Below are 12,956 nucleotides of genomic sequence, written 5' to 3'. Positions count from 1 at the left end.
CGTCTCCCTGGCTAAGTCTCAACAACGTAAGATCAAGCAGAGGGGCCGACCGGCTGAGGAGTACTACTCAGAATTCCGGAGATGGGCCACTGACACTCAGTGGAATGACAAAGCTCTTAGGAGCCATTTTTGTCATTGTCTGTCAGCTAGGCTTTAGGATACTCTGGTGCAGGCAGGTCGTTGTAGGGATCCATGGCCCTTGCTATATGGGTGGATAGACACCTCAGGGAGAGACATACACAGAATCTACCCCATGTTCTTTCTAGGGAAGTGGACACACTGATGCAGACAGACAAACCTATGCAGGTGGGAGAAGTCTTCTCTCAAACTTGGTTGCCTGCGGTTCGCTGTGGGATGAGGGCATGCTTCTACTATGGTCTTATGGATCATTTTATCAATGTCTGCCCAGCTCTGCCCAAAGTAGTACTCCATCACAAAAGCTGCATTCCCCTAGTCGTATGGAGGGAGACGACCAGGGTATGTATATTTTCTCCATCTTTTCGTCTCATTGTACCATTCTGGCTGAAGTGTTGGTTGGTGGGATAACTGAGACTATACCAATGGTTGTGGATAGTGGAGCTGGAGTCAATTTGGTGGGTTCTAGATTTTTTCAGACCCACGGTCTGATCAGTAGGTCACTGGCAAGACCCATTACCGTTCAGGCAGTTGACTCTGTTCATCTCAACCAGGTAAGTGTGACCCAAGTCATAGATAATATTAACATGCATATAGGGAATCTTCGTGAGGAGTCCCTGTCATGCTATGTCTTGCAGGGTAGTCCAACTCCCATCATCTTAGGCCTTCCCTGGCTGAAGAGTCACAACCCGGTCATAAATTGGTGGTCCAGGGAAGTAGTCAGTTGAGACCAGTCTTGTAAGGACTGCTGCCTGGGAGCGATGATCTCAACTGCCCTTCTCAAACCTACCCCTTCTTTTCCCTTGGGGGCAGCTAAGGTGCTACCAGGAAGCAGGGGCAAGACTCAACCTTCACCACAAGTAAACCCTGACTCTCGGAGTCCTCCCACGATGAGGTACCAGGGGAGGGTGGTGGTTTCCTCTGTGTATAGTGAGGGTATGAATTTGGTAACACAGGGGGAATCTTCTGTTGTCTGTTCTGTTATGAATGGGTCATCGAGGAGGATGGCAGGAACAGGTTAAGCCACCAGAAAACCAGAGAGGTTGGTAACTAAGCGGATTGCAGACCCCTGATCCTATCCACACAACTAGCAGTAGCCGTGGAGCGTACCTATGATGCCCTAGACGCCTTGGCCAGAGAGCTAACTAAGCCTAATGCAAGAAAGGTGAAATCTAAACTGCCCCGGAGCAGACCCCAAAAGGAATAGATAGCCCCCAAACATGTATTGTTGGTGAGACAAGATGAAACACAAACGCAGGCAGAAAAATAGACTGAGCAAACGATGGGGCCCAAAATGACTAGACAGGAAAGGAAAGACACTGTCTGCAATCACGCAAAAACCCTGAAAAATCCAACACGTCTGATGCACAAAAAAACATTGAAGTCACACGACTTCACCCCCACTATATCAGCACTCCGGTATGAACTGTGAGCAAAGCAAAAGAGTCCAATATAACAGTGGACTGAACAAACTGATACAGGCTGTAACATATGGAGCGGTGGTCCAGCAAGCCCCCAGAGGAGCAAGCTGAACCCGTACAACAAGCAGAGAGAGACAAAACCAGATCAGATGCAAAGGATTAGCAAATGAACCACTTAGCTGAACAATGCAGAATCAGGGCAGGAGACATCAAACCTCTGAATGCACAGGAAAGCAATCACCAGCAGGGATTGCAGGAAGTCTGCAGACTTAAATACTCCAATCAGTAACCCCAGATCTCCAATCGTCATTATCATCAGGTGGCAGACTTCTGTCAATCAGACCAGCTCCACTACCTCCAGTACCCACTGGAGGGAGCAGGGGGAGTTTCAGCTCAGAAGTCTGAGCCAGGGAATTCACAACAGTACCCCCCCTTGAGGAGGGTCACCAGGCCGATCAGTATGGGCCCGGTGAAAGGCACAAATCAATTTCTTGGCATGGATGTCAGGCACAGAGACCCAAGAATTATCCTCCTGGCCATAACCCTTCCACTTGACCAAGTACTGAAGTCTCCGTCTAGCCAGACGAGAATCCAATATCTTCTCTACCTCATACTCCAAATTTCCCTCAACCAGTACAGGGTCAGGGGGCGCCGCCATGGGAACCACTGGCTCCACAAACCTTTTCAACAAAGATTTATGAAAAACATTATGAATATTAAACGTAACTGGAAAAGCCAAATGGAAAGAAACGGGTTAAGAATTTCCAAAATTTTATAAGGTCTAATGAACCTTGGCTTGAATTTTGGCGATGCAACCTTCATGGGAATAATTTTTGAGGACAACCAAACCATATCACACACTTTAAACCAGGGACCAACGCTCCTATGCCGGTTGGAAAACCGTTGGGCCTTTTCCTGAGAGTGGGACAACTTATCTACTGCTTGGTCCCAAATCTGCTGCATTCTTTCTACCACAGAATCCACACCTGGGCAGGCAGAAGCTTCCACCTGCCCCGAAGAAAATCGAGATGAAACCCAAAGTTACAAAAGAAAGGAGACATCAAAGTGGCGGAACTAGCCCTATTGTTTAGTGCGAATTCGGCCAATGGTAAAAATGAGACCCAATCATCCTGATCAGCAGATATGAAACATCTCAAATAGGACTCCAAAGTCTGGTTTGTTCTCTCAGTCTGCCCATTGGTCTGAGGATGAAATGCAGAGGAGAAAGACAATTGAACTCCCAGTTTGGAACAAAAAGCTCTCCAAAATCTGGAAACAAACTGGACTCCTCTGTCCGATACAATGTTCTCAGATAGAGTTGAGCGACTTTGGTCGGATCGGGTTTCATGAAACAAAATTTGAGTCGGATGAAACTGGTCCGACTATGGCAAAAAAAAGTCGGAGTTTCGTCTGAAACCCGACCCCAATGCAAGTCAATGGGGAATAAAAGTCGGCATTGAGTGGATTCTCAGGAATCGTGCAGACGAACCACTTGTAAAAGCACGGGCACCAACTCAGAAGAAGACGGCAACTTTGGGAGTGGTACAAGATGGACCATCTTAGAAAATCTATCACAGATCACCCAGGTAACAGTCATTCTCTGAGAGACAGGGAGATCAGAGATAAAATCCATTGAGATATGGATCCACGGCCTCCTGGGCACTGGCAGGGGCATCAAACCACTAACACAAGAACAGGGCTTGGACCGAGAACAAGTCCCACAGGACTGCACAAAATTCCTGACATCACGAGATAAGGCAGGCCACCAAAAAGACCGACTCACCAAATCTCTGGTACCAAAGATACCGGGATGACCAGCCAACGTGGAGCAATGAATTTCAGACATTACTCTTTTCCTCCACTGGTCAGGGGCATACAATTTTCCCATAGGGCATCGTTCAGGTTTATCCTCCTGAAATTGCTCCGGGGCACGTCTCAAATCAGGAGAGATGGCGGAAAGAACTACACCCTCATTTAGAATGGTAGTAGGCTTGGTCACATCAAGAGAATCCGCAAAGAAACTCCTGGAAAGGGCATCCGCCTTAACATTCTTAGTGCCCGGAAGAAAGGAGACCACAAAATTAAAACGCGTGAAAAACAAGGCCCACCTAGCCGATCTAGGATTCAAGCATTTGGCTGATTCAAGATAAATCAAATTCCTGTGGTCGGTGAGGACCACAACTTGATGTCTAGCTCCCTCCAACCAATGTCTCCACTCTTCAAAGGCCCATTTCATGGCCAACAATTCCTGATTCCCCACGTCATAGTTACATTCAGATGGGGAAAATTTACAAGAAAAGAAGGCACAGGGATTCATCTTAGAAGTTACTGGATCTCTTTGGGACAAAACAGCTCCTGCACCAATCTCAGAAGCATCTATCTCCACCTGAAATGGGAGTGAGACATCAGGTTGCCTTAGAATCGGAGCAGAAGTGAATCTCCGCTTAAGGTCCTGAAATGCCGAGACTGCCTCTGGAGACCAATTCACCACATCCGCGCCCTTTTTGGTCAAATCAGTCAGTGGTTTAACAATACCAGAAAAATTACTTATAAATTTACGGTAGAAATTAGCAAAACCCAAAAACTTCTGGAGAGCCTTCAAAGAAGTGGGCTGAACCCAATCATAAATGGCCTGCACCTTGGTCGGGTTCGTTTCAATAGCAGACAAAATGAATCTCAAAAACGAATCCTCTGTACACCAAAGAGACACCTCGATCCCTTAACATACATAGTATTTTCTCTCAAAATCCGTAACACAGTCAGGGCATGTTCCACATGAGAATCCCAATCACTGGAAAAGATCAAAATATCATCCAGATAAATGATCAAAAACTTATCCACAAGGTCCAGAAAAATATCGTTCATAAAAGATTGGAAGACGGAAGGGGCATTAGTGAGCCCAAAAGGCATCACCAGGTACTCAAAATGTCCCTCCGGGGTCTTCTATTCGTCCCCGTGCTTGATGCGAATAAGATTATACGTCCCCCTGATGTCAAGTTTGGTAAACCAACAGGCACTTTTAACTCTGGAAAATAAATCAGAAATCAGGGGTAACGGGTACTGATATTTAACAGTGATTTTGTTAAGGGAACGATAGTCAATACATGGCCTTAATGAGTCATCTTTCTTGGCCACAAAAAAAACCCAGCACCTAAAGGTGAAGAGGATGGTCTGATATGACCCTTCTCCAACGACTCCTTGATATAAGATCGCATAGCATCATGTTCAGGTACCGACAAGTTGAAAAGCCAACCCTTGGGAAGTTTACACCCGGGCATTAACTCAATTGCACAGTCATAACTCCTATGAGGAGGCAAAGACGCAGACTTATTCTCACTAAATACATCAGAAAAATCAGCCAAATAGTCAGGAATATCAGGGAGAGGTGGGAAAACAGGAGTGAAACTAAGAACACATTGACAACCCCAACTCATCACAGACACAGATTTCCAATCCAAAACAGGATTATGGGTTTGCAACCAGGGAAAACCCAGAACAATGGTATCATGCAAATTGTGCAACACCAAAAATGTATAATTCTCTTGGTGGTCAGGGGCGACCCGCATTATCACCTGAGTCCAAAACAGGGGTTTATTCTCCACCAAAGGAGTAGCATCAATACCCCTCAAAGGGATAGGCGTCCACAGGGGTATCATGGGAAAACCACAATGTTTGGCAAAGTCAAAATCCATCAGATTCAGAGCTGCTCCTGAATCAACAAAAGCCTTAGCAGAAAATTTAGACAAGGAGCAGATCAAGATAATCGCCAAAAGGAACTTAGGCTGTACAGTGCCCACCGCAACTGCGTGAGCAAAACGCTTTTCTCGTTTAGGACAGACAGAAATAGTATGAGAGGCGTCCCCACAAAAAAAAAACACAACTTATTATGCCTTCTAAAGTCCCAACGTTGTGCCCTAGACAAAACCCTATCACATTGCATGGGTTCAGAAGTTTGTTCGAAAGGTGGCACTGTCTCTCGTGTAGTTTTACATTCACGTAAACGCCGATCAATTTGAATGGCCAATGACAGAGTCATCAAGACCAGAGGGGACACGAAATCTCACCATAACATCTTTTACGGTTTCTGCCAGACCCTTCTGAAAGAGAGCTGCTAGGGCATCATCATTCCATTTAGTAAGGAACGCCCACTTTCGGAATTTTTGACAATATAACTCTGCAGAATCCTGACACTGGTTCAATGCCAATAAGGTTTTCTCAGCTTGATCAATAGCATTAGGTTCATCATACAACAACCCCAGGGCTTGAAAAAATGAAAAATGCATCCACATTAGCCAGAATAGGATCTCCAGGTGTCAAAGAAAAAGCCCAATCCAGAGGATCACCGCGCAGCAGGGAGATGACAATTTTAGCCTGCTGCACAGAGCTCCCCGATGAGTTAGATTTCAAAGCAAAAAATAGTTTACAATTATTCTTTAAATTCAAAAATTTAGATCGATCACCAGAAAACACATCAGGACTATGGATTTTTGGTTCAGCAGCAGATGATTGAGCGAGATAGGCAGAAATTCCCCGCACTTCAGCAGCAAGCTGCTCAACACGATCAGACAATTGCTTAGTCTCCATTTAGACAAAAAAAATCCTCCTACAGCCCCAGAGAAAAAGAGGAAAAAATATACAAAAAAAAAAATTTGACTTTTTTTTTTTTTTACAATTCTTTCCTTCTTTGACTACCCTAGAGTCTACAGTAGGGCTGGTGATTCTGTTATGAATGGTTCACCGAGGAGGATAGCAGGAAGAGGCTAAGCCATCAGAAAACCAGAGAGGTTGGTAACTAAGCAGATTGCAGACCCCTGATCCTATCCACACAACTAGGAGTAGCCGTGGAGCGTACCTACGATGCCCTAGACGCCTCGGCACAGCCGGAGAGCTAACTAAGCCTAAAACAAGAAAGGTGAAATCTAAACTGCCCCGGAGCAGACCCCAAATGGAATAGATAGCCCCCAAACATATATTGTCGGTGAGACAAGATGAAACACAAACGCAGGCAGAAAAATAGACAGAGCAAACGATGGGGCCCAAAATGACTCGACAGGACAGGAAAGGAAAGACACTGTCTGCAATCACGCAACAAAAAAAACAACATGTCTGATGTACAAAAAAACACTGAAGTCACACGACTTCGCCCCCACTATATCAGCACTCCGGTATGAACTGGGAGCAAAGCAAAAGAGACCAATATAACTAGGGACTGAACAAACTGACACAGGCTGTAACATATGGAGTGGTGGTCCAGCACAGCCCCCAGAGGAGCAAGCTGAGCCTGCACAACAAGCAGAGAGAGACAAAACCAGATCAGATGCAAAGGATTAGCAAATGAACCACTTAGCTAAACAATGCAGGATCAGGGCAGGAGACATCAGACCTCTGAATGCACAGGAAAGCAATCACCAGCAGGGATTGCAGGAAGTCTGCAGACTTAAATACTCCAATCAGTAACCCCAGATCTCCAATCGTCATCATCATCATCATCATCAGGTGGCAGACTTCTGTCAATCTGACCAGCTCCACTACCTCCAGTAACCACCGGAGGGAGCAGGGGGAGCTTCGGCTCAGAAGTCTGAGCCAGGTAATTCAAGACACTGTTCCTCAAAAATGTCACCATCCTTTGGCAAAGGAATGCATGGAAATTAAACATTCAGGTCTGGATCTGTGTGAGAATTAATACATTTGGGTGTCCACCAAAAACATCAGGTGGAAGTACGCATCTGGGACCTGGAGTCCTAGGGTGATCGGGCCATATCGGGTGTTGACCATTCTCAGCCTGGGGAATTTTCAGGTGGACTTACCCCCAGTAATGCAGATACACAATGTATTCCACAGGTCAGCGCTCTGGAGATTTGTTGCGCCTCCAGAGCCTACATTATTGCTATCTCCATCAGGCTGCGTTTGCCATAAACTGGAAGATCAGGTGATTGCGGGGGTGAATCCAAGTGGTTGGAGACGTAATTTCCGGTGAAGTCTGGTGTTGAGGGTCTAGAGGCCCCTTGTTGAAAGGGGGGGTGCTGTCATGATTCAGGTTTGGATTTGTGGCAACTCTGGTTCCGCTATAATCTACCTGTAGTTTTTTCCTTTCAGGTCAGCAAGGGTTAAATGTCAGTTTCCTTGCTGGCAACTGCTGTGTTGCTGGTCAGCTGATGTGGGTGGTGACCAATCCCACCATCCATTAAATAGTCATCTGATGCATCAGTTGACTGTCGGTGATAGAGTAATCTATGTTAACCAAGCCTGGAGTAATGAGCTCTCTGGTTACAGTGGTGAATCTTCTGGTTTCGTGGAGTTCATGGTCCTGGTGCTTTTCCTCTGCTGTGCAGTACTTTGCAGCAGAGACCGTTGTTAAGTTCCCCTTTTACTGTCTGTCTTCTTGTTGTCCCTCTCCCTGTTTTGTTCACCATCTGCAGTGGTGAGGCTAGCGTCCTTGCTGCCCAGTGCACTTGCCAGGGAATAGGGAGGAGACAAACAGGGTTTAAGCACGAGACGGCGGCGGAGGGAAGGACCTGCTTAGGGCATTAGGGGAGTTTAGGGACAGGCACAGGTTGGAGTTCAGGAGGTGCCCCATCCTTTGTTGAGGGCCTTCCTCTCCCTATTCCATCCCGCTTTTTGTTGTACATTGTGTCATCCGCTGGACTTAACCATATTGGTTCGTGACAAAAAAAACAAAAAAAAAAAAAACAGAAAATCACATTGTATGATTTTTAAATAATTAAAATGCATTTTCTTGCCTGAAATAAGTATTTGATCACCTACCAACAAGAAATAATTCTGGCTCTCATAGACTTGTTAATTTTTCTTCAAGAAACCCTCCCACTCTACACTGATTACCTTTATTAATTGCACCTGTTTAAACTTGTTACCTGTATAAAAGACACCTGTCCACACATTCATTCAATCACACTCCAACCTGTCCACCATGACCAAGACCAAAGAGCTTTCTAAGGACACCAGTGACAAAATTGTAGACCTGCACAAGGCTGGGATGGGCTACTGGACAATAGGCAAGCAGCTAGGTGAGACGACAAAAACTACTGGCACAATTATTAGAAAATAGAAGAAACACAAGATGACTGTCTGAGAAAGGTCAGGAATCAGCCCTGAAATGCATGGTAGGAACTGGTCAGCGACCTGAAAAGAGCTGGGGCCACAATCTCAAACATAATCATTAGTAGCACACTATGCCATCATGGATTAAAATCTAGCAGGGCACATAAGGTCCCTCTGCTCATGCCAGCATATGTCCAGGCCCATTTGAAGTTCAGCAATGACCATCTGGATGATCCAGAGGAGGCATGATAGAAGGTCATGTTGTCAGACGAGACCAAAATAGAACTTCTTGGAATCAACTCCACACACCGTGTTTGGAGGAAGAAGATGGATGAACACAACCCCAAGAACGCCATCCCAACTGTCAGCATGGTGGAGGAAACACCATATTTTGGGGGTGCTTTTCTGCAAAGGGGACAAGACGACTATTTAGGTGGTATGATATATTTTGTTTGTTTATGCCTCTTCCTTTCTCTTTCGTCCCGATGCCGTATGTTATTAGTGTATGTATATTTGTAATATATGATGGTACTGCTACACGATTTAGTGTATTACCACTCTTATATAATGGTACTGCTACACTGTTACAGTATGTGTATTACCGTGTCTTGCTGAATGTACAGTATAAATGTATATTGTATAGGGTAAGTGTAGTGTTCATGTTTGGCCACTAGATGGGGGGCATTCTAGTGTACTTAATTATAGTATAGGAGTTACAATTAGTTAATAGTTAACTAGGAGGTGCATGCTGCAGGGTAAGCAGGAGCTTTTCCTGAAGTGTAGTCAGTTCGGGCCAGGGTGCCCTTCTGTGAGCACTGGCCTAAGGGCCCATGGTTAATACCCAATAAGCTTGCATGAGCTTAAGTGCCTAGGAGTAATGTAGCAGCCCCGTAACATTCAATCTAGAAGCCCAGCCATCCACAGCACCAGGCCAGTACAGCAGGAGATCACAGAGGATGAGGAACAATGACTTGAGACTGAAGTAGTGAGAATACGTGGACACAGGTGGCTCCTGAATGTGGAAACTTATCACTTGGGCTGATGCCCTCAGTTTCGGGGTGAAACGGCTGAGGGAACTTCCAGGAGTAATGCGTTTGACCTAGGAGGCTGCTGTGTCATCACAAGGGACAGTACAGAAGGGCAGGTTGCTCGCCATGTGGCAACTGACTTTGGGAACTGATAATCCTATTCCTGGGGTGAAGCAGGCAGGTTAATGTCTACCGTAGCAGAGCTGAACAGGAAGGACGCTGAGGACTTGTCTGGGAAGGTCCAACCTGGGTACATGCTGTGTGACAGTGAGAGATGAAGAAACGTGTATTGAGAAACCTGTGAAGTACATAGATGTGCTGTGTAACGAAACCAGTAAAGTTGTTCATGTAAAAGTTGGAATGGACTGTGTGTCAGTTAATGCAAAGCAGTCTGGAGAGGGTCTCCTGCAGCATAGGGAAGACCATGAAGGAGCTGGACCAGGAGACACAGGTGTGTTGACGAATGGACATTGTTTTCATGTAAGAGGAGGCCAGGGCTCAGATATACCTGAATACTTGTCCATGACTACGGTCCCGGAACTCCCTTACAACTGCTCCGTATTGAAGAGAGGATGGATGAGGTCATGTATCGCAAGATTTTGGACAACAACCTCCTTCCCTCAGTAACAGCATTGAAGATGGATCATGGCTTGTTCTTCCAGCATGACAATGATCCGAAACACACAGCCAGGGCAACTAAGGAGTGGCTCCTTAAGAAGCATTTCAAGGTCCTGCAGTGGCCTAGCCAGTCTCCACACCTGAACTCAATAGAAAATCTTTGGAGAGAGCTGAAACTCAATGTTGCCCAGCGACAGCAACAAAACCTGGAGAAGATCTGTATTAAGGGATGGGCCAAAATTCTTGCAGCAGTGTGTGAAAACTTGGTCAAGATCTACAGGAAACATCTGACCTCTGTAATTGCAGACAAGGTTTCTGTACCAAATATCAAGTTTTGTTTTTCTATTGTATCAAATACTTATTTCATGCAATAAATTGTTAATTAACTATGTAAAAATCATACAATGTGATTTTCGGGATTTTTTTTAAAGATTCTGTCTCTCAAAGTTGAAGTGTACCTACGATAAAAATTACAGACCTCTCTATTCTTTGTAGGTAGGAAAACTTGTAAAATCGGCAGTGTATCAAATACTTATTTTCCCCACTGTATTTGTTACAACTTCTTTGCACTTCTGCTTTTGCCACTAAACTTAGCTGCATTTTGAATGATTATAGGGTATAGCCCATTTGTTATAGCCAACACTTTATTTCTACCTAGTACCAGCCTCATAGCGGCAGAGCCTTGATCCATGGTACTGGATCTTCCAATGGAGTCAATGAGAAAGGGAAGCCACTGTGATACTGCAGCAGATACGAACACCAAAAATAATTTAACAAAACAAGCCATTAACAAAAATAACATTTTCATTTGCACTAAATGTGTGGATTGTCTTCTTTGAAAGGTAATTATTTTAAAAGAGGTTTAAAACAATTCACTTACTTTTCTTACAATAGTACTTTATTGCAAACGCCATTGCTGTCCCAGAAAGCATTAGCCCCAAACTTGTAAAAGTATAAGCAACTGTGTGTGCCTGTTTTTGCTTTTCCATAGAAACATTCTGAGCTAAAAAGAGAGAAAAAAAAATATTAAATGGACACTTCCATCATTTTTGTTGATATATTAGTAATATGCGATAAGTATGTATTTTAAAAAAAATAGTTGTTTTGTTTATTTTACATAAAGAGCACTATTTCCAGTATTGCTTCTCTGATCTCCTCTCTGTGCTCTGAGAAACATTGCTGAGAGGCTGTCATAAAGGATTTGTACCAAGTTTTGAAGTTATAGACTATCCAAATGTAACGTGGCACGGGGCAGCAGCTGTGGGCGAGGTACTCGTCATCCAAAAAAAGATAAATTTCAGCTCACCTCTTGTAAGTTCGCGAGAACTATTGAAAAGCTCTGAGCGCGGACACGTCTCTGCCAGGACGTATAATGACTCCAAAAGAAAGAAGAAAGGTCCAGCTCCAGAAATTTAAAATCCAGGATTTTTATTGTATCATGTTTAAAATACATTCACGGCTGCTTGTGATCAAGTAACAGCAATAAAGTTCACCGCATGGGGATATTCTCCAGGTCTCTGGTCGCGTTTCGAGCACAAATGCTCTTAGACTCAGAGTAGCTGTGGAATATCAGCTGAACCACATATAAAACTCTGTCACAGGTGATCTAATCAGAAGTGAACAATTTATACAAAAATAATAAAATCAGAAAAATAAGAGAAAAAAAAAAGAAAACACAAAAACACATTAATACATAACATAATAGAAATATATATATAAAAATTCAATAGTACAGCATAAATTCCTTTTTTTTTAAATTTAATCTCAGAGGAACACGTGTATCAAGCATATATATCCAATGTGCCTCTCGGTTCCTTAAAGGTTTTTCTATGTCTCCACCTCATAAATCTCTTCTGATCCTCTCTGCTGCATGAATCTTCAAACCAGATAAATCCCTGTTATAAACAGAAGTAAAATGCTTTGACAGATAAAAACATTCCTAGTAGTAGTTTACCCGACATCATATAGGTGTTCACATGTTCTCTCCTTTACTTTACAGATAGTGGATCCTGCATACTTTAAACCGCATTTAGTACATTCAGCTATATAAACCACATAGTTTGAGTTACAATTTAAAAACTCTTTGATCTTATATACCTTACTATTAGTGGCATTAGAGAAAAATATATAAGATACACATGCAAACCTACTACAGGTCTATTGTGGATAATGCATTGGGGTATAACCCTCAAGCATGCTCAGATGACACTCAGTTAGCTGTTAGAGCACAATCAGAAGAAGATACACATGCAAAACTTCTGCAGCTCTCTTGTAAATAATACGTTGGGGTGTGACCCTCAAGCATGCCCAGATAACACCTAATTAGCTGTTAAAACACAACCAAAATAAAGGTACACATGCAAACCTTCTGCAGGTCTATTGTAGATAATGCATTGGGGTGTAGCCCTCAAGCATGCTCAGATGACACTTAATTGACTATTAAAGCACAATCGAAATACAGAAATACATGCAAACCTTCTACAGGTCTATTGTGAATAATACGTTGGGGTATGACCCTCAAGCATGCTCAGATGACACTTAGTTGTTAGAGCACAATCAAGATAAAGATACCCATGCAAACCTTCTATAAGTCTATTATGGATAATGCATTGGGGTATAACCCTCAAGCATGCCCAGATGACACTTCGTTAAATTTTTTTTTCTTCCTTTTTCTGACATTATTATTTTTGTATAA

At 43.7% G+C, this 12,956-nt stretch overlaps 1 protein-coding gene across 1 annotated transcript in view; it reads right to left on the bottom strand.

Moving 5' to 3' along the window:
- LOC141066014 (P-selectin-like) overlaps window positions 1-12,956 on the bottom strand; it is a 927,434-nt gene that overhangs the window by 91,837 nt on the left and 822,641 nt on the right. Inside the window, exon 8 of the mRNA XM_073557950.1 lies at window positions 11,142-11,264. Coding sequence (XP_073414051.1) covers window positions 11,142-11,264 — 123 coding nt within the window. The remainder of the gene's footprint in view (window positions 1-11,141; window positions 11,265-12,956) is intronic.

The sequence above is a fragment of the Dendrobates tinctorius genome, unplaced genomic scaffold (genome assembly GCF_039654945.1).
Source record: "Dendrobates tinctorius isolate UK_male_01 unplaced genomic scaffold, ASM3965494v1 ptg000012l, whole genome shotgun sequence".
In the NCBI taxonomy this organism is placed as follows: domain Eukaryota; kingdom Metazoa; phylum Chordata; class Amphibia; order Anura; family Dendrobatidae; genus Dendrobates; species Dendrobates tinctorius.
This window is presented reverse-complemented; position numbering and strand designations above follow the sequence as displayed.